Source organism: Carcharodon carcharias, chromosome 13, assembly GCF_017639515.1.
Source record: "Carcharodon carcharias isolate sCarCar2 chromosome 13, sCarCar2.pri, whole genome shotgun sequence".
NCBI lineage: Eukaryota > Metazoa > Chordata > Chondrichthyes > Lamniformes > Lamnidae > Carcharodon > Carcharodon carcharias.
In genome coordinates, this window is record NC_054479.1 from 103527394 (window position 1) to 103547806 (window position 20413).

The 20413-nt window shown below is 39.5% G+C and overlaps 1 protein-coding gene across 8 annotated transcripts in view; it reads left to right on the forward strand.

The window, feature by feature from the left end:
• Nucleotides 1-20413, forward strand: part of apaf1 (apoptotic peptidase activating factor 1) — a 216482-nt gene that overhangs the window by 163199 nt on the left and 32870 nt on the right. For 7 of the 8 annotated variants that reach the window (XM_041202763.1, XM_041202764.1, XM_041202765.1 and 4 more), the window contains 2 exons: nucleotides 403-528; nucleotides 3436-3579. In XM_041202763.1, coding sequence (XP_041058697.1) covers nucleotides 403-528; nucleotides 3436-3579 — 270 coding nt within the window. Of the gene's footprint in view, nucleotides 1-402; nucleotides 529-3435; nucleotides 3580-5747; nucleotides 5824-20413 lie in introns of all 8 variants that reach the window. The other variant, XR_005944817.1, reaches the window with a different exon arrangement.

Genomic DNA, 20413 nt, shown 5'->3' on the forward strand with positions numbered 1-20413 from the left:
AGGTCCTAACTGGTATCTTATGGGAGTCTAGGCACTGCCCTAAGTTCTGGAATTCCCCACACTCTCTCTTCTAAGGTGCTTCTTAAAATCTACCTCTTGGGCCCAGCCTTTGGTCATCTGCCCTGATATTTCCTTATCAATTTTTGCTTGATAATGTTCAATTGCCACTAGATTTCAGTACCACTGCAACATCAACAACTTGAATTTATATAGCGTCTTTACAGCCAATAGAGTACTTTTGACATTCAGTCACTATTGTAATTAAACTTTAAATGAAACTTTGAGCCAATATATTTCCTGTTTTGTTTGTACATTTTATAAAAGATGGTGTCAGTTACTTAGCTATCAGTCAATTAACTTAATTTCATCTGTAACATAGGATGTATGTGATTTTTTTTTAAGATTTGGAGCCTGAACAGCACATTGCCTCTTCATGTTTTGACTGGTCACAATGCCTGTGTCAGGAGCTGCAAGTTCACTTGGGATAATAAGTCCTTGGCTACTGGAGATGACAATGGTGAAATCAGGGTACCTATCATTTACCATGATTTTTAAAAAATATTTGTTTTTATGGGTTTACTTTCGTAAACCAAACCATGTTATAGGAAATAAATTTGTTTCCTGAATGTTCACAATTATGCTGGGACTATACCCTGTAAATGAAATCATAGGAACAAAGATCAATTTTCCCGGATCCCTGCCTGTAATGTGCATGACCTACATTGCTGAGTAACACAGAAACATCCTGAAAGAAAAAGGAGGCAACTTAATGTCAATATTGTAATGGAGAGGTGAATAACATCATAATGATGGTCTTGTAATTTCTTGGCAATTATTAGATACCTACAGTCATTCATAAAGCTACCATAGACAACGGACACCCAGGAATGCTAGTCTGTTGGATGGAAGCAGTTTTGATTTAAAGGAACAGAAGAAAGCAAATCTTTGGTTTCAAAGACTAGTTTTTAACATATTGTTTTAGTAAAATTTTTGGTCAAGTTGTTGAGAAGGCTTTATACCACAGATTGTGGCAATGCTGTACTTTGTTTAGCTTAGACTGGGGATTCTGTTTTTATGTTTTTCTAAGGGAGAAGCAACAAGGGTTGCCAGACAGGTGAAGTAGCGCAACGTCAAAACTCTGCCTATATTCCGGTACCCACAAACTGTAAACATGGGCAGGAGTGTATTATTTTGGACATGGCTCTGGGCTCTGATTTATTAGGGTCGCTGTGGCAGGATTGTGCCACCAGTAGAGACCAAAGTCTTTCTTACTCAGCAACTGGTATGGCACTGCAAATGGCTTTGAAAGCTGCTTCACCCCTTTTGTGTCTTTTAATTGGAATACTTTTCACTTTTTTTTGCACTGTTCTTTCCCTTTAGGCTTGACAGCAGCTGCAAACCAGTTGAAATGCCTTTTAGGCCTCACCAGATACTTTTAGAATTTTTTCATCCAAAGTGGTTTTGTTATGATCCCCAGCTGAGGTTACCACTGGACAAGCCTGATCCCAGAGTAGAACCCAGCTTGATAGATCCTAACTTTTATTTGTTTGTTCAGATACGTGGAGAGGGGCTACTGAACAGAGTCACCGGAGTCAGCCAATGAACTTTTTACAAAAACATAAAACATTTATTAAACAAGAAAAGATTAACTATATTACAATATCTCTTCACCCACAACTATACCTTTACAGATATATACAGATTTGTAAGGGTAACACAAGTTACCAAGGCTATCTTATACTTTAATGTTCACCATAAGTACACAGTCCATGTAAACCAATTGGCAACCCGTGGTCAGACACACTACACTCTGAAACCAGGTGACAGATGCCATCCTAGACGGATGCTATGGATCTCACCTCAACTCCCCCCAGACGCTTGTTACACCGTGAGCCAATCAGTATCACTGAACTCCGTCTTTCACATGAGGGTTTCCAATCTCCACTCTCCAAGAACTCGCTTTGGAATCTTCTCCCAAACCAACGCTTTCTCTCAGGCACCTTCTGCATGGGTTCACCTCCAAGGTTTCAAACTCCCCTTCTGATGTTCCTTTCCCCTGGGTCACCATATGCATTCAACCTTTCCTTCATGCACTCTCTCTCGAAGACTCAACTGTCAACAGTAAACCGCTGCTTCAATGCCCATAGCAAAGAGTTACAGACCTTCAGTTGTCTCTTTGGACCTTCTGGCCTCTCACAAGCCTTTATCTCTTTAAGCTTGAAGCTTGGAGACTTTCTCTGCTCCTCAATCTTAATTTCACTTAACAGGATCTTTTCTAGATTCGGGCCCTTCCTTTGACTAGAAGGTCTGCTTGGGACTTTCTCTTGTTCCACTCCCCTGGATTCTGGGGTTTTTTTCTTTAGCTTGGGATTGGCTAACTGTCCAATTTGCTCCAGTCTCTCCTGGCAGTTGTTTTCAAAGCCAACTGAACTCAAACAGCTTCCAAATCAAACTGCTGTTTCTAGTTTCTTGTGTGTCTGTGGGAGAGACGTGCCTCTCTGGACCCCTGTTGCTAGGCTCAGTTTCTCTACTCTTGTTTGTTTAACAGCTGCAACAGTCATAAAACTCTCCATCAAAATGCAGGCACCTTTTAAAGTAAAACTAAAACATAATTTGACCTTTTCTTAACACACAGATACAAAAATACAAATCAAACTTAAACGTTAAAGCTAAAACTAATTTCTAGCACATTTAAAATACAAATATAACTTACTTAAACTATCTCTATTTCCTAACACTTTTAAATTTCAACAGAAGTGCAATTTTGCACTCTCTCCACCTCCACCCCGAAGTTTTACCAGCTCTTTGCAAAGGGCCAAAACTGCACCAGGATCTATGAATGATTCTTCACATGAGCTGGCCATGGAAAATTACCTTGAATCAGCTCACTGCACTTCTGGCTGGCTTTTTCCTTGGATCCTGGTATTCTGAGCTGCACTTTGCCAAGGTACATTACAATAAGATGAAAGAAGCTGCAGATACAGTACAAAATTGTTGGAAGTTGATACTTTTTCTTTAAACTTTTTTTACATTAAGATATTTGAGACCAACTACCTTTGGGAGCAGTGCTCAAATTTCCATGTCTCCTTTAACTCCAAAATGCTACGTAACAAATTATCTAAACTGATTTATTCAAAGATTGATTAGGTTTTTCTCTGAGCTCAATGGCGGGAAAAAATATAGACCCCTCTACTATTCAAATGTGCAATGCTTCAATAAATGTATAGCACACCCTCTGACTGCATATTCACAACCACCCGGGAAATTGTCAATGAAAGCAAATGCAGGTTTTTGTTATTAAAGTTGTTGAACTAGACCAAGCAGCACAGTAGAGTTGCAGATTGCTTGCTTAAATCTGAAGCCCAGCTTTAGCAGGTGAGAAAGCAAAAAGTAGTTAATCTTGGAATGGAATTCTTTTTGTGTTTCTCTGATTAGATCTGGAGGGTGCAAGATGGTTCTTTACTTCACATTTGTTCAGAAGAATCAGAGAACAAAGATTCCAAACATGGAGGCTGGGTTACGGATCTTCACTTCTCCCTCAACAGTAAGATGTTGGTCTCCACTGGTGGCTACATAAAAGTAAGAGGAAATAAAGTGGAAACTTTTGAAACATGGTATCAAAGAAACATTTTATTTGAACACTTTTTTTAAACAGTTTCTTTATTAGGTTTTTTTGTTGTTGACTTACATGTAAATTTAGCCAGAAGCCAGATTATTTTAATTATTTTCAACTTGGGCACAATTACAGCCTTGAAACACATTTCATTATTAATTAGATGGTCAAATCTAGCTTGTATGAGAATTTAATATCTCGTTCCATGGACATAGAACTGATAAGTCAGCTTTTAATCATTTATTTGTGATATATTGTTATGCAGCAAATTTTTTTTTTAAATTTCTTAATAATAATATGATTTCCATCACCATAGAGCTTGTTTAGATCTATGCCAGCTTGTTAAAGATACCTCAAAAGTACAGCCGTTATTTATGGCATTTACTGGGTGAGTTAATGCCCACCAGCAAACTTACTGATACAATCCTTGCTCAGGGCTACTTGGGTATCATCAGCAGATTTAAAATCATAAACACATTTTCGCTAACCTTTAATTTGAGGATTTGTGGTGTAATGCATTTTCTTATTTGTTTATGGAATGTAGGCATCACTGGAAAGACCAGCATTTCTTGCCCATCCCTAATTTCCCTTGAAAATAACTTGTCAGTTCATCAGAATGCAATACACTGAAAAACACTGATGAATAGATGCACACAATCATTCCATTAGAAGTGAGCAGTAACAATTCCAAATACTCTTCATTCCAAGATAGTAAAGGGAACAGAAATCCAGATTCTCTTATGACTATTTGATTATTAAGAAAAATGAGTCTAATGTAAACTTACACTAAGTCATGAGGTGGTAAACACACTACCTTTTAGAAGATGCCTATCTCTGGAAAGTCATGGAGAATGGAAGAACAGAGTAGTTTAAAGGATGAGATGTGTCCAGAGTCCATCTCAAAGTGGCTGCTTGAAACTTAAAATTTCTGTGTTTGTTTCTAACGTACTCCTTAGGCTAACTGGTAGTTATCTCTGACATAAAACATGGTGCCTTCAATGTATAAACAAAGTTATTCAGTAAGGAGCTGAGTTAGCAGCACAGCACCAGATCTTCCCAGTCTCTGTGTAGTTAGCTGCCCTGCTGTACTCTCATTGTCGTTGACCTCAGTGACCCATGATACAGGGAGCAACCTGACATTGTTTCTTGTTCCTGAAAGCTGTCAAAAGAGGGTATATATAAGGGTGTCCTGCAAGCACAGGTTGGAACTTGGCTGTTATTTCACACCGCCTCCCCTTCCCCCCCCCCCCCCCCCGCCAATAGAATTGCCAGGTGCTACTCAGTGCTGTGGTTTCATTCTAAATAATGTATCAAAGAAAGAATGGCGCTCAAGGATTTGTATACTAAAAAGGAATTGTGTAGAAAGTTGGCAAGATAAGGATTCATTTGCTTGGTTTTGGACCATAACTACATACAAAGAAAATCATTAGTTAGTGATTTTTTATAAGAATTAAACATTGTTCTTTTACATGATAGGAGTTCAGTTGGCTAACTGGCATTGGCCTTATCCCCAGACTTTACCAGCATGATGACTTTGTTTAGCAAAATTCCATTCTCCAGAATATATTTATTTTAAAACAGCTAACATTTTAAAAGCAAATTTTCAGCACCACCTGAGCAGATGAAATTTAGTCACGGTCAAATGTCTATACTGGAAGCACAGATCAGTCTTATATATATGATGTCCTTGTGTTCTTCCCCCATCCAATGACTATTCATGGATGTGGATTGTAACTTAATTTGAAAAATAGGGTAGGTAATTTTACTTTTTCTTACCTTAGGACAGACTTCTCCCCCACCCTCCATTACTTATTCATGAAAATTCCAATTCCTCATGGAGGGATTCATAACAATAATCCATCTTTTGTCATTTTGAGAACAGTCTGTAAAAATATGCTGGTTCCACAATGAAAATGCTTTGGGCCACTTTATAATTACAAAAAGGTTTCCCATTTGACAACAGAGTGATTGAATGCACTGATTGCTGCACAATGATTTATAATCTGGAGTTAGAAACACTGACTGTACAATACTAAGCGGATTATAACCACCAAGGAAAGTTTCTGAATTGCTGTATGTTTAAATCGGGGCAATTGCATTCATGATGCTAAGATCACCACTGTGCTTTTTTCAGAAATGGGAACATTCCAAATCATAAACCTGAAAATATTCAACTGAATTTTGAAAGTCTCGAATGTCAGTGACAGAAGGCCAGTATCTTAATGTCGCAGATAATGTTTGTTCAATGGGAGTGAGCACTCCCTAGAGTTAGTGCAACCTTTCAATTCAAGAATATTTCACAAAGCTGGCAACTATCAAAGGATAATTCATATTCTCACACCACGTGTATTGACATTTTAATCCATCACTTGAATGACTTTTCACTCAGTTAGGCAGTGAAAATACCATTCTAGTCACAATTGCTTGCTTTACATTGACTCCAAATATTTAGTGCAACATGGACAAAGAAAGACCTTGTGGCCTTGCAGCTACTTTTTTCATATCACAAGTTCTTCCAAGAATGTGGTTCCAAACCTTGAGATCTATAAAAGGATCTTAAACAAAATTGATATTTAATCATAACAGAAACAAAAGTTGCTGAAAATACTCGGCAAGGTTGGACAGGATCTGTGGAGAGAGAAGCAGAATTAAAGTTTCAGGTCAATAACTTTACTAGAATAAAAGGGACCTGTGATGGGGTGGAAAACGGGAGAGATTAAATGACAAAAGAGTTGGTGGTACAGGATCAAAGGGACCGGTAATGGTGCAAGTAAAGAAACAAAGGATGTATCTAGAGGACGTGTGAATGGCAGAATCTGCTGTTCAAAAGCAGAAACAAGAAAGACCGCAAGAAAGACATGCAAAATGATATTTACTTTAATTTCAGCAAATCGGGATTCTATAGCAACTTTAACATTGCAAAAGGTAGTGCATGGGGAGGGGCAGGAGGAATGCAGTAGAAGAAGTCAAGAAGATAGTCAGAAGAAAGGTTTTAAATACAGAGCAAGGCAGAAAGATTTAGGGAAGGAATTTTAAACCCTATAACCATGTTCGCTCAAGTTCAAGATCAAAGACGTGAGAATATCTGGTACATTTAACCATCCATCTACCAAATCTAGCTGGACCACATCAAGTGCCAATGGGCCTTATTCTCCTCTGCCAATGCTACCCACCACTCCAGAATCATGGAGAACTGAGATGACTCCCCAGCTTCCTTTTCTGCACTGTTATGGCACAGCAGATGGTAAATGCTAAGCTGCTCAAATCCCAGAGGGCAATGTGAAACAACTGCCACAACTGTTTTGCAATTTGTATTTTTATTTCGAGATGCGTACCTTGAATTCAGTAGTAATAAATCCACCGAGTCTTCAAGGTTTTTTACTAAACTAAACATTTTTTAATAAAAGAAATAATTTTAAGCACATGCATAGGTCTACAAACTATTACTATGATAACTCCTAGCTCCTCCAATTAATCTGACTCCCAGTTACACCCCCATTAAGGCAACAGTAAACACAAAATAGATTTTAACAGACCCAGGCAAAGCACACAATACCTTGGACAGAATTTTCACAGCAAATTCTCTTAGTTCAGGTTCCTATTGGTAACAGCTTGGTACATAGAGGCTGGAGGCTTTTCACATTTGTTTGACCTTAGAATTCCATCATCTTACACATAACCTCATCTCCTTTGTACATGTTTCTTCCTTTTTAATGTAAATCCCATTGTCCCAATATGTCTTTGCAACTTTACTTTTCTAATAATAAAAATCTTTCCTAGTACCAATTTTATCAATAAGTTTTGGGAAAACTAAACACACTGTTTGGCTTCTTCTGGCAAAGTGTAACATTTCACCCTCTCTTTTGAAATTCAAATTACTTTGGTTTATCTAAAAATGACAATTTTCCTTTACACCTCACATTCTAAAACTTCAGCCATGTTTACTTATTTAGCATTTCAAACCTAGCTTCTCTTCTGATACATCAAAGCCTTCAGACCAGCTGTCTCTAATTCAATTAAGTACCCCCCAACAACTACACGCGCATGCACCCACTATTCCTACTTTAAAATAAATCACAATAACATTATGAAAAGTATTATCTTTTCATGACAACTTCCGGGCCACTACAATTGAGAGGTTCCTTTCAGCTGTTTCTGCTGCTTTCTCTTTCCCATCAAGTCAAACCACCCTTAGGAGCACCCTGCTGTTACCTCCTCTAGTTTCTTTCTCATCTCCCCTCATGCCCTCTCTGACCAACCTCCTATTATCCTGATCCAGTTCTCGCAAAATTGCTGCCCATCAAATGACCTTTGCTGGCCTCATGTTAACAACACCACCACCACTCCCATGCCTCCCTCACAAAAATTCCTGTGTCCCTGAAAACTGCTGCCTAATTTCTATCCTTCCATTCCTCTCAAGTTGCCCTCACCGAGATCTGTTGCCCATCTTTCCCATAACTCACTTTTTGAATCCCTCTAGCTTCCTGACCTGCAATAGAACCTAAATGGCTCTGATCAAAGTCACAAATGACTGCAGCAATGTTGCATTATTTTTCCAAAGTCCTCAATCCCATTGCACTTTGACATGCTTGACCAAACTATCCTTCTCTAATGCTTTTCTTCCATTGTCCAACTCAGTGGAACTATCCTCACTTGATTCTATTCTTATTATCTGATCACAGCCAGAGTACCTTAAGCAATGGTTTCTCTTTGCACACCCATACTGTTACCTCTGGTATCCCCAAAGATCTCTCTTTAGCCTCCTTTCTTTCTTTACCTATGTGATGTTCCATGACTTAAGAACCAGCTTCCACATGTATGCTAACAACATCCAATTCTACCTGTGCATCACCACTCTCACCTTTATCATTGTCTCTATTATTATCAGACTACTTGTCCAACATCCAACCTTGGAACCCATTCCTTTTGCCCCGCAATAAACCTTCTCCATTGCAAATACTACCTCTAAGGTCACCTGCCTACAACCCTGCCTCAAACCCTCTGCTGCTGAAACCTTGTCTATAGCCCACATCCCACCTGCATCTTCCTCCAATATTGTAACCACCCAGCCCCACAAACTCACTGTTCTTTTATTATTGGCTTCTTGTACATCACTCCTCCTTTTGTCTCACTAGTGGTAGCCTTCCTTTTAACCACCTATGCCCCACAATCTGGAATTCCTATCTTAACATCACTGCCTCATTTAAAGCCCCCCTCTTCAACCAAGCTTTTGGTCACCTCTGCTCATATTTCTGCCTTTTGTTCCTTTTCCTTAAGCATCTGTAAAGCACCTTTGGATATTTTCTCTATGTTAAATGCAACAAAGAAATGACAGTTGTTTTCTTCATGCCTGGAAGAAGAAATTGTAATCCAACTGTACTCCATTGTGTGCATCTTTTATTTTTCAGTAGGAAGAGTTTGAGTTCTATGTCAGTTGAGAGAAAATCTAGATCACAACATGCTGTTGTAAGACATGGCCCTGTGGTATAATTAATTCTGTTTGTAGATGAGATATTGTTAATAGAGTATTCTTGTCCATTAATCACCTAATTAGCTTTTGAATAAATGCTTCACATTGAGGCAGTCGCCTTTGTAATGGTCCCGAGCAACCCTGCAGAGTCCATGCTATTTATGCACATTACCTATGTCCTGTTACAATTTTAATTAAAACTTTGTTGGAGTCATGGCTGAGAATTATCCTATCAGTGTTATCATGCTAATAGTGTGGTCTGGACAAATACTGCATAGTTACCGTTACTATGGTAACACTGAAAATTCTGATGAACAGAAAATATTTGCATATAGATTTTATCAAGGGAACTGCAGATTACTAGCATTTTGTCGATGTTTTAGATGCAATTATTGAGTGACATTGAATCCTCTTATATATGTTCATCTTTTGTTGCAATTATTTTGGAAAAAATGCAACTTTCTTACTTAAATAAAAACAAAAAAACTGCGGATGCTGGAAATCCAAAACAAAAACAAAAACAGAATTACCTGGAAAAACTCAGCAGGTCTGGCAGCATCGGCGGAGAAGAAAAGAGTTGACGTTTCGAGTCCTCATGACTCTTCGACAGAACTTGAGAACTCAAGTTCTGTCGAAGGGTCATGAGGACTCGAAACGTCAACTCTTCTTCTCCGCCGATGCTGCCAGACCTGCTGAGTTTTTCCAGGTAATTCTGTTTTTGTTTTTGTTTTCAACTTTCTTACTTACTGGACATGGCTCTCTGGCACCAGTCACATTCTTAACATTTGCCCAAGTGACCATTTTCCATTAGGCTGCTCAATTATGACAGATACCCACCCCTGTCCTCAACCGCTTTGTGCACCTGCACTTTCCAGCCTGACAGTAATTGGGAGCAGGAACCCAAGCTGATTGTGTTCTAAGTTGAAGAGCTCTCAGCCCAATCCTGTTCTCTTTGTAGCTGACATAGGAAGTGGAATTGGAAGTTCAGGCCTGAAAACCTGATTCAATTAGATCATAATCTGTTCCTCGATTCCTTGCTCCATTTCCCATGATTTTTACTAAACAAAAATCTCAAGTGTTGAAAATTTTAATTGCCTCAGTATCCATGGCCTTTTGGAGTACAGTTCCAAATTTCCACTACCTTTTGTGTGGAAAAGTGCTTCCTGATTTCATCCTTGAACAGCTTGGGTCCAATTTTAAAATTGTGCCCCTTTGTTTTGAATTCCTCTGGGAGAACAGCATCTCTGTATCGAATCCCTTCATCAGCTGATGCAGCACATAAGATATTCATGTTTCATTTCCCTTAAGACTGGGTGGTGCCTTTTGTCACCAGGCCATTGTAGGAGCTGACATAGACCTAAGTAATTAAATGGTACCTCACTTGCTATAGCATACAGAAAGACAATGGCAGCATTTCTTCTCTTGTTAGGTTTGCTCATTAATCATTGGTTTAATTAGCTAATAGTTTAGCTATTAGGGTCTAATTATAACTGTGCTTGACTTAATCAGAAAATTCAAACTTACAGCTGTTCAAAAATGGAGCTGTGAAAAGAATCGTGTTGATATCCATTGTAATGATGTCAGATGGGGCAATTCTAATGTCTATTGCTTTGCATATGTCATCATCTTTAATAAGCCCATCAAATGAGGTCATTTGATGCCAATACTTGTTGTAAACAAAATTATTTTGCAAGATGAGAAGCGATCAGCCGCCAAAAGCCAAATTAGCAGGGGTTAAGAGTGTTTAGGTTGTGCAGCGAGTTACCATCTTGTTGATTCATCATTGGCATCTAGGTTTAAAGACCCAAACACAGATGAATACTCCTATGCTAGCCACAAGGGCTTTATGTGAAATTAATTTGAGTACTGCAACCCAGCTGAGTGGGAGTCCGTCCACAGATAAACTACACTTTTACCTGTCTTTAAAATATACAATCTCTTTGAGAATGTTCTAGGAAATGTTCTCCTCAGATTGTGGCAGAATACAAGAATTTCACTGAGGTTGTTGTGCCAAACCTGATCAGCGAACACTTAATGCTGAAGCAAATATCCCCCAACTTGATCACTACAAACATTCAAAGGATGTTCACTCTCTTCAGATGCTGCCAAATCTGCTGAATTTTTCCAACACTTACTGCAGATGCAGGAAACCTGAAATAAAAACGGTATTTTACTTTTATTCTATATATTGTGTACAGTTTGGTCCCGTTACCTAAGGAGCGATAGACTTGCCATAGAAGGAGTGCAACAAATGTTCACCAGACTGATCCCTGGGATGGCAGGATTGTCCTATGAGGGGAGATTGAGGAGACTGGGCCTGTATTCTGTGGAGTTTAGAAGAATGAGAAGTGATCTCATTGAAACATACAAAATTCTTATAAGGCTAGACAGGCCAGATGTAGGAAGGATATTTCCCCTGGCTGGGGGCAATCTAGGACCAGGCAACATAGTCTCAGATAAAGAGGTAAGCCATTTAGGACTGAGATGAGGAGGAATTTCTTCACTCAGAGGGTGGTAAATCTATGGAATTCTCTACCCCAGAGGGTATGGAGATTTAGCCATTGAGCATATTCATGACAGAGATTGATAGATTTCTAGATATTAAAGATATTGAGGGAAATGGGAATCGTGTGGGAAAATGGCATTAAGATAGAAGATCAGCCATGATTTAGTTGAATGGAGGAGCAGACTCAAGGGCCGAATGGCCTACTCTTATTACCTATGTTACTATAATCAAAGGATTTTTAGTAAAAGGGAGAATGAAAAAAGTTGAAGTTACTCGAAGTCTTTTGTGACTGACATGGTGATGGTTCCTTTTCTTAAAAAAAGATGTTGGCAGATCAGTGTTATAATTTGAGGACTTCTAAGCTATAATTTTTTTTCTCTCAGTAGTTTCATGGTTTTTCTGCCCCACAGATCTGGAAGTTGCATTTTTGCACAATCTGTCATTGCCGGTGGTGCATGACTTGGAACTAACAATGACTCCAATTGCGGTAACGTAAATTTGGCCTAGAAACTAGAAATTTTGGAAGCGCTCATTAGATCAGTCAATATCTGTGGCCAGAACCAATAACTCTGACAAAGGCTCTGCACCTGGAAAGTTAATTTATCTGTTTTCTACGCAAAAATTGTCTGCTCTGGCATGTATTTCCAAAAAATTTTTCTGTTTTGGTCATACACCATGACATCATTCATATAATTAATACACCAGGCAACTCTGGTATTGAAAGAAATTGCATTTATATAGCACCTTTCGCTACCTTAAACATGCCAAAGTACTTTACAACCAACTAAGTAATTCTTAAGTACATCCATTCTGCAACCAATTATGCAGAGCCAAGTTCCGCAAACCACAGCAAGATAATCTGTCTTAGCAGTATTGACTGGGAGATAAATATTGGACTGGGCGGTATCCTGTACTCAAGTAACGCCATGGGACCTTTTACATCCACTTGAGCAGGAAGACAGGGCCTCAGATTAACATCTTGTCCAAATGGTGGCATGTATGACAGTGCAGAACTTTGTTAGTACTACACTATCAGCCTATACTATGTGTTCAGGTTTCCGGAGTAGAACTTAAACCATGATCTTCTGACTCAGAAAAGAGTGCTACAACTGAGTTAAGGCTGACACCTTGGTGAGCGAGTTGTCCCTTAACATAAACGTCAAACATATTACATTTAAACATTTTGAACATTAGTATTAAACATCCTGTGATCTCTGATAGCTTGTTTAAAATGATAACTAATAACATATATGTTTTAAAATAACATTCTCCAGTCAACATTAGTGCAAGGACAGTTAGGTCTTGTCCTTCATGATGATCTTTCCTGCTCACAACAGTAGAATCTTTTAATCTACCCTCTTTAGATTAATTCTTAATTACCAGTTTATACAATGTTTTATAGCTTTGTGTTTTGAGTCCTTTCTGGTTGATTGTACATCAAGGAAGTCATCTGGCAGTCATAAACAAACTACCTGACTCCGTTGTCCATACTGTGCCTGGTTCTCCTAATTGCATCCAGGGTATTCTGTTTAGGCATTTGTCTAATCCAAAAGGATATTGATCATTTTTACAACCTTATAGAGAGCTTTACCAAGTTTCCTACCAGACGTAGCTTTTGAGACCAAGTTGATGACTGGTACTTGTGCTTCGAGGTGTTTGGATTTATTTCCAGATTCTAATAAATCAAAGATCTGAAGGTTGGCTCACCTAATGTAATCAGTACTAAGGGTGTCAGTACAAATACAGCACCACCAGATATCCTGATGCAAAATTCCCATACCACTAGCCTTTCTAATAATCCACTGCCTTCATAAATTAGGTTGTTTGATCTTTGGGAACTGTCAGGTGCCAGGAATGAAAATGCCAATATAAGAAGAGAAGGAAATACAATGTTCAGGCACTAAAACTGCCCTCAAGTCAGGGCTGGATCAGGAATGGTCCCAATCAAAGTTAGCAAAAGGCAGTTCCATACGAAGCAGCATCACAGTGAAAGATGATTTGGCATTGGGGCTTGGAAATCTGTGCCGGATCAATTATTATTTATATTGTGTGTAAATGATTTGTCAGTGAGGACAAAAATAAAGCCGAAAAGATGATAAAATGGTGTAAACCAGTGATTTGGAGGAAGAAACATACTACAAGATCCAGTTTAGGAGAGCATTCTAAAGTAATTTGTGTGTGACAGCAGTAAAGAAGGCAAGTAAGGGTTTATAGCCAAAGAGATAGAACACAAGTTCAGTCATGTTTTGTATTTATCATCTTTTTCCTTCATAGAGAGGATTGGACTTTTGAGTTGTATTTGAGTGTTGTGTTTTAAAATAAATAACTACACATTTAGAAACAAATAACACAAGCACATGGGGTGTCTAAATGTTTATGAAAAGCTGAGAGACATAACCCTTTGTTCAAACCTGGAAGCTAAAAATGCAGGTCCTGTTTTTTATAGTCAGAAATAAGCTGAAAGAAAGACAATATCTCAATCAAGAACCAGGCCGCACATGCTTTCGAGGAGAGAATTAGAACTGAGCCAAGGTTGTAGCATTTGCTTAGAGTTAGTTTTTCTCTATGTTGTTTTGCTGCCTGTGAATTGTGCTTGGTGATTTGTATCCAGCTGGGTTTCACTAAAATATTTTAGCTTGCCTTTCAGGATGGCCTTATTGTTACACCCCTGGATCCTGCGATCATACATTTAAATATTAAATCATGTTTGCATGCTCCTGGATATGAACACTTGAATTATTTACAGGAGTGACAAACACTGCTGTACTCAAGAGGACAGCTAAGGCAGACATAAGCTTATAACAATTGGTCTTAAACCAAATTTATTTTCGCTCTTTGCCTGTCAGTCTTTGAGATTTATTCTGCAGCATTTGTGTATTAAATCAGTTTACAAATATTTAATAAATTTTCTACGTACCAGTACTAATGTTTTATGCCTACATGAATGTAGCATTTGTTGTCTTCTTTCCTTTCCAATTGGCCTGTCTTAGCTATGTGGTATGTTATGTTAAAAGCTGCCAATCAGATTGCAAAACCAAGTGCAGAAAATGATCATGGAAATTCTCAATCAGTTTAAATTCCTATAATCTATCCCCAGAAACATGTTTAAAAAGGGGTAAGTGCTATAAAAAGCACTGTGACCATTCCTAAACTACAACTTTTGCCAGACCCAGGAGGGTCAGAGAGGGATAATGTCTTACAAACGCATTCTGTGAATTGCCAGACTTCCTGTCAATCATAGACAAATATTGTGGTGAGTTAATGCACCATTGACTGCCAGTTCTAGATACAATATGGTAATTTTATTAAGGAGTGGCATTAGAGTGCATAACCAGCTTACATGGTGATGCAGCTGCATTTAGGAAGTTATTGTCTATTGTTGGATTCAACTGGCAAAGTAATAGCTCTGGGGATGACCTATGAACTACGCATGGAATATATAGTTAAGATGCATCAAAAACAAACTGGTAACTGTGCAGGTAATATTAATTTTTGTGATTTTTTTTCAATATTTTGTGTCTATTAATATTAACCATATTTCCAATACTAAAACCTGATCTTAGTGAAACAAGATTAAAACTGAAATAATTTTCAAAGAAGTATTTGAGTGAGTTCGTTGGTTCTCCTTCTTAAAACACAGGAATCCAGTCTCTGTTTTACATATGGTGATTTCAAAATAACAAGGATTAAGATGGAGGCTACTGTCCTCATTAGATTTTAAAATGAAATACAGGAGACTATCAGCCTGCAGAATGGAGCAAGGGTTTTTTGATCGTAGAATAATAAAGGTACCTTGAAGGTGGACCAAGAATTTAAAAGATGTTGTTGGATGCAAATTGCCTGATAGAAATGTAATCTCAATAGGACCTTTTTGGAAGTCATCTACTCAGCGCATCTTTTGTGTATAAAACTTCATATGAAATAAATGTCCCAATTTGGTTAATCTTTTTCCTGTCAGGTGAACGATATGAGGTACTGTACATATATCTGAAGCAAATGTTTGATTATATAAATATCCAAATTACTCAAATTTGTTACACTACTGTAAATATTTATGTCTCCCCAGCTCTCCCAAACAATTATAAAGTATTTGCTTAACAAAACCGAGTGAATAATTTCAAGATTATTGAATACAAAATAACTAGTTTCATACTGAATGGTATCAAGAAATATATGGAGAACTTCAAATCCAGAGCCAGTAATATCTTGCTCAAATAGGGTTATTGGCGCATGTGGGAAATTTGTGCCTTGACTATTGGCATCCAGTACAATGTTTTCAAGTATTTGTGCTTGTAGCGATCATTGAAGGTTGACTGTAATCTGGAGATGTAAAATAAGATCAGCTTTACTCACCACTATTTATTGATATTTTTAATTAAGAACGTAAGAAATAGGAGCTGGGTAGGCCATTCAACCCCTCGAGTTTGCTCCACCATTCAATAAGATCATGGTTGATTTGATTGTGGCCTTCGCTCCACTTTCCTGCCTGTCGCCATGACCCTTGACGATCAAAAATCTAACTCAACCTTGAATATGTTCAATGATCCAGTCTCCACTGCTCTCTGTGGGAGAGAATTCTAAAGACCAACGGCCCTATGAGAGAAGAAATTCCTCCTCATCTCTAATCTTAAAAGGGAGATCCCTTATTTTGAAACTGTGCCCCAGTTCTAGATTCTCCCACGAGGGAAAACATCCTCTCAGCATCTAACCTGTCAAACCCCCTCAGAATCTTTTATGTTTCAATAAGATCACCTCATTTTTCTAAACTCCAATGAGTATAGGCCCAACCTGCTCAACCTTTCCCCAAGCCAAACCCCTCATTGCAGGAATTAGCCCAATGAATTTACCCTGAACTGCTTCCAACTCACGTATATCCCTGGAAGGTGACCAAAGCTGTACACGGTGCTCCAGGTGTGGTCTCACTAATGCCCTGTACTGTGTAGCAAGACTTCCCTACTTTTATACTCCATTTTTCTTGCAATAAAGGCTAACGTTCCATTTGCCTTCCTAATAATTTTTCAATATCTGTACATGCATTTACATATATTGATTTTGACTTCACTAATACAATGTGTATTTTAGCCTATCTTTTTTGGGGCGTTAAATATTGAGTAAGTAGTGCTTGCTGACCTATATTAGCCCCTGATTAAATGTTGCCTCCATTTTAAAAATCTTATACTTGTTGTCAAAATCCCTCTATGGTCTCCTCCTCCCTATTTCTATAATCTTCTCCAATTATTTGTTCTCCTTTAATTCTGGCCTCTTAAGTATTCATGATTTTAATCGTACCACTATTGGCGCTGAACCTTCAGCTGCCAAGGCCATAAGTTTTGGAATTCCATTCCTAAGCCTCTCTACAACATCCCCCTCCTTTTAAGATGCTCCTTTAAACCTACCTTTTTGATCAAGCTTTTGGTCATCTTCCCTAATATCTCCTTATGTGGCTCAGTGTCAAATTTTGTTTGATAACACTTAAATGGAAAGCCTTGAGACCTTTTACTACATTAAAGGTGCTATATAAATGGAAGTTTTGTCAATTAAATAAAATAAAGGCTATTTTTATTCACTCTCAGGATGTGAGCTTTGCTGGCAATAGTAAAGAAAAGCTGAGTGTGACAGGTAGGGATGAAATGTTAAGTGGTAATAGTGCATCAGTAGATAAGGTCAAAAAGGAGAGCAATAGTAAGTTAAATTAAGATGCAAACAGACAATGCTGGAAATACTCAGCAGCTCTGGCAGCATCTGCAGAGAGCGAAGCAGAGTTAATGTTTCAGGTCGATGACTCTTTTTATTGGGTGGAATCTTTTCTCTCCCATTTGGTGAGTTTAGTGGTGGGGGGGTTGCATTTAATCAGGCATGAGGGTGGCGGGTAGGTACCTTCCCACTTCCACCCTGATTAAGTCTGTGGCAGGAGAGCCCGTGGACTACCTATCCTCTTGCGGCCTATTGAAGCCCTTAGGTGGCCAATTAATGCCCTCTCTAGGGTCTTATCCTGCTGCAGCTGGTATTCACCCAGCAACGAGTCTCCTCCATGCAGGGAGAATGATGAGCAAACCCTGTCGGGTTTCTTACAGGGTCCCTTGCTCCAAGGCACTCGATGCCTGATCGAGGGACCCTGCTTCAGGAAGGGTGGGGGAGGGGTTGCCAGCTGAAAGCCATTCCCCTGCCCTTGCCAGCCCCCCTCCCCTGTGAGCCCCCTCCCACCATCACTCACCTCTGGCCTGGGATCCAGCGACAACTCGAGGCCATGGTGGGTGTTATACCTCCCCAGTGCTGACCTTCAGTAGAGCTGCCAGCCTCTGCTTGGCCGGCAGCCCTCAGCTGACGCCCTTGATCCCAAGGGAAAGCCCGCTGCTGGCCTGTCAAGTGCCTGAGTGGAACAAGATGCAGCAGGCCTTCCCTAAAAGGGGTGGGGGGGTGGTGGGGGGGGGGGGGGGGGGGGGGTGGTGCCCACCGGCTCTCCAGCAATCAGCCAAGACCTTCGTCACCTCCGCAAGATTCTGGCCATTAACTCTGTTTCTCTCTGCACAGATGCTGCCAGACCTACTGAATATTTCCAGCATTGTCTGTTTTTATTTCAGATTTCCAGCATCTGCAGTATTTTATTTTTGTATTAGAAGTTAAAATTAAAGATAATTTAACTGAATGCGTAAAGCATTCGTAACAAGATACCGGAATTAATGACAGAAGTTTTGAATAATCATTGCAGAGACCTGGTTGCATGGTAACCAAACATACTTGTCATTTCAAAAAGACAGACAAAATGGAAAGAGGGGTTGTGGGGCATGGAGGTGGGGAGTGGTGGCTAGCTCTGATAATAAAGGATGACCTATGTACAATAGAGAAGAGTCTAGACTCAGAAAAGCAGGAGGTAGAATCAATATGGGTGGGGATAAGAAAAAACATGGATCAGAAAACTCTGGTGAAAGAAGTTTATAGGCCCCCTAATAATAACCAAACTGTTGAATAGAACATCTAATCAAGGCATAAGAGGAGGTTGTAACAAAGGCAATGCAATAATCATAAAGAAACTTCAGTCTTCATATAAACTGTACAAATAAAAAGGGCAAAAGTAGTTTGTAGGACAAGTTCATGGAATGCTTTCGAGACTGTTCCCTGGAACAGTACACCATAGGACAAACCAGGGAGGAGGATATTTTAGATCTTGGTTTGTGTAATGAAACATGGTTAATTAATAATCTCATAATAAGAGATCCTCTGGGGAAGAGTGGTCCCAATATGAGAGAGTTTCTCTGATTCTGGGATGAGATGATTGTGCATGAGGAGTAACATCAACCTTTACTCTCTAGAGCTCAGAAGAATGCGAGGTGACTTCATTGAAACATACAAGATCCTGAGGCTTAGATTTTCACCATGACAGAGCGCTTCTCCGTCATGGTGAAAATGGTGGAAGAGACCCAAATCTGGAAGTCCCACCCCCAAATATCACACCTTCCATTTTCACAGTGGCAAAAATGGGCCCGTGTTGGGATTTGGGCATGCGCGTTTTATAGAGGCAGCTGCCCATAAAATTCAGCAGCTGCCTCCCCTCATGATTTTAGCGCGAGAGGTGTCTGAAACCTGACATGTGCAGATTAGACCTGGTAGGAGCAGTATTTGTTGATTTGTTTGGATAGCCAGGGTGCTCTTTTGGAGAGGACAGGTGCCCTTTGGGGGTAGTAAGATGCCCTTTGGGATTACTAAAACTAGGCATAGATGTTAGTAAAAAGTATAAACTCATTGGAACTGTGAAGCGCATTGGAACTGTCAAAAGTGTGGAGACGATCTGTCAAGGCGTCAAAGCATTTAAAGCAGTGGCTCTTTCATTCTTGCCTGTTGACATAAGCCTTAGGGGGTTCCATCTGCTGAATAAGTTCTGCATGACTGATTTCACAGTGGTCAGTTACCACAATTGGATGCCTGCCTTTTAACAGTTTGATTGACAGCTCCAAGTGGTAATGGACTTTTGGTTATGGGGCTGTGAATTCCAATGCTTGCCTTTATAAAGGATTATGCAATTGAGTGAAATATTTGTTGTTATAAGGGATAACATGGTTTAAGGAATGTAAATGTAGTAATTTTTTTTAAGTCTGCAATAGAATTTTATTTTATCTCCACATGGGTCCTGAGGTCTGCCCATGGTGGATACTAGGTGAATTGGTAAGGTAGGTGTTAGGGAAAAGAGTGGCGTGTGGGCGTTCATGAGTTGACACTAAGTTGGCATAGGAGCTACAAAAGGCCATGGCAATGGGCAGAGGGGCATAGGTTGGCATAGGGGCTATAAAAGGCCATGGGAGTGGGAAGAGGGCATGTGGTTGTGTGGGTTGGCATGGATGGGGTACGGGGGGGGTGGTGAGGGCTGGGGAGAATTTATGTTTTGTGTTTTTTATATTAAACTTCAACACAGTGCCGGAGTATCGAGGCATACCTTCCATCCATCCCATCTCCGCACCTGGCATCCTGAGCACTTGTTCCGGGGTCACCAGGGAACCCCACCTCCCCGGGACATTTTTAGAAATTGGGTTTGCAGAACCAGGAATTCTCCTGCCTTTGCGCACCTGACACATGGCTGAAAATTTAGGCCCGAAAGTCTATTTCCCCTAGCTGTTGACAAGAGTCTAGAGCCAAAGAGCATAGCCTCAGGATAAAGGGATAGCCATTTTGGAGTGAAACGAACAAAGGTTTCTGAATCTCTGGAATTCTCAAACGCAGAGTGGTGTGGACATTCAGTTGTTGAGTAGTTTCAAGGCTCAGATTGGTAGATTTTTGGACTCAAAGAGAATCAAGGGATGTGGGAACCAGGTGAGAAAGTGAAATTGAGTTT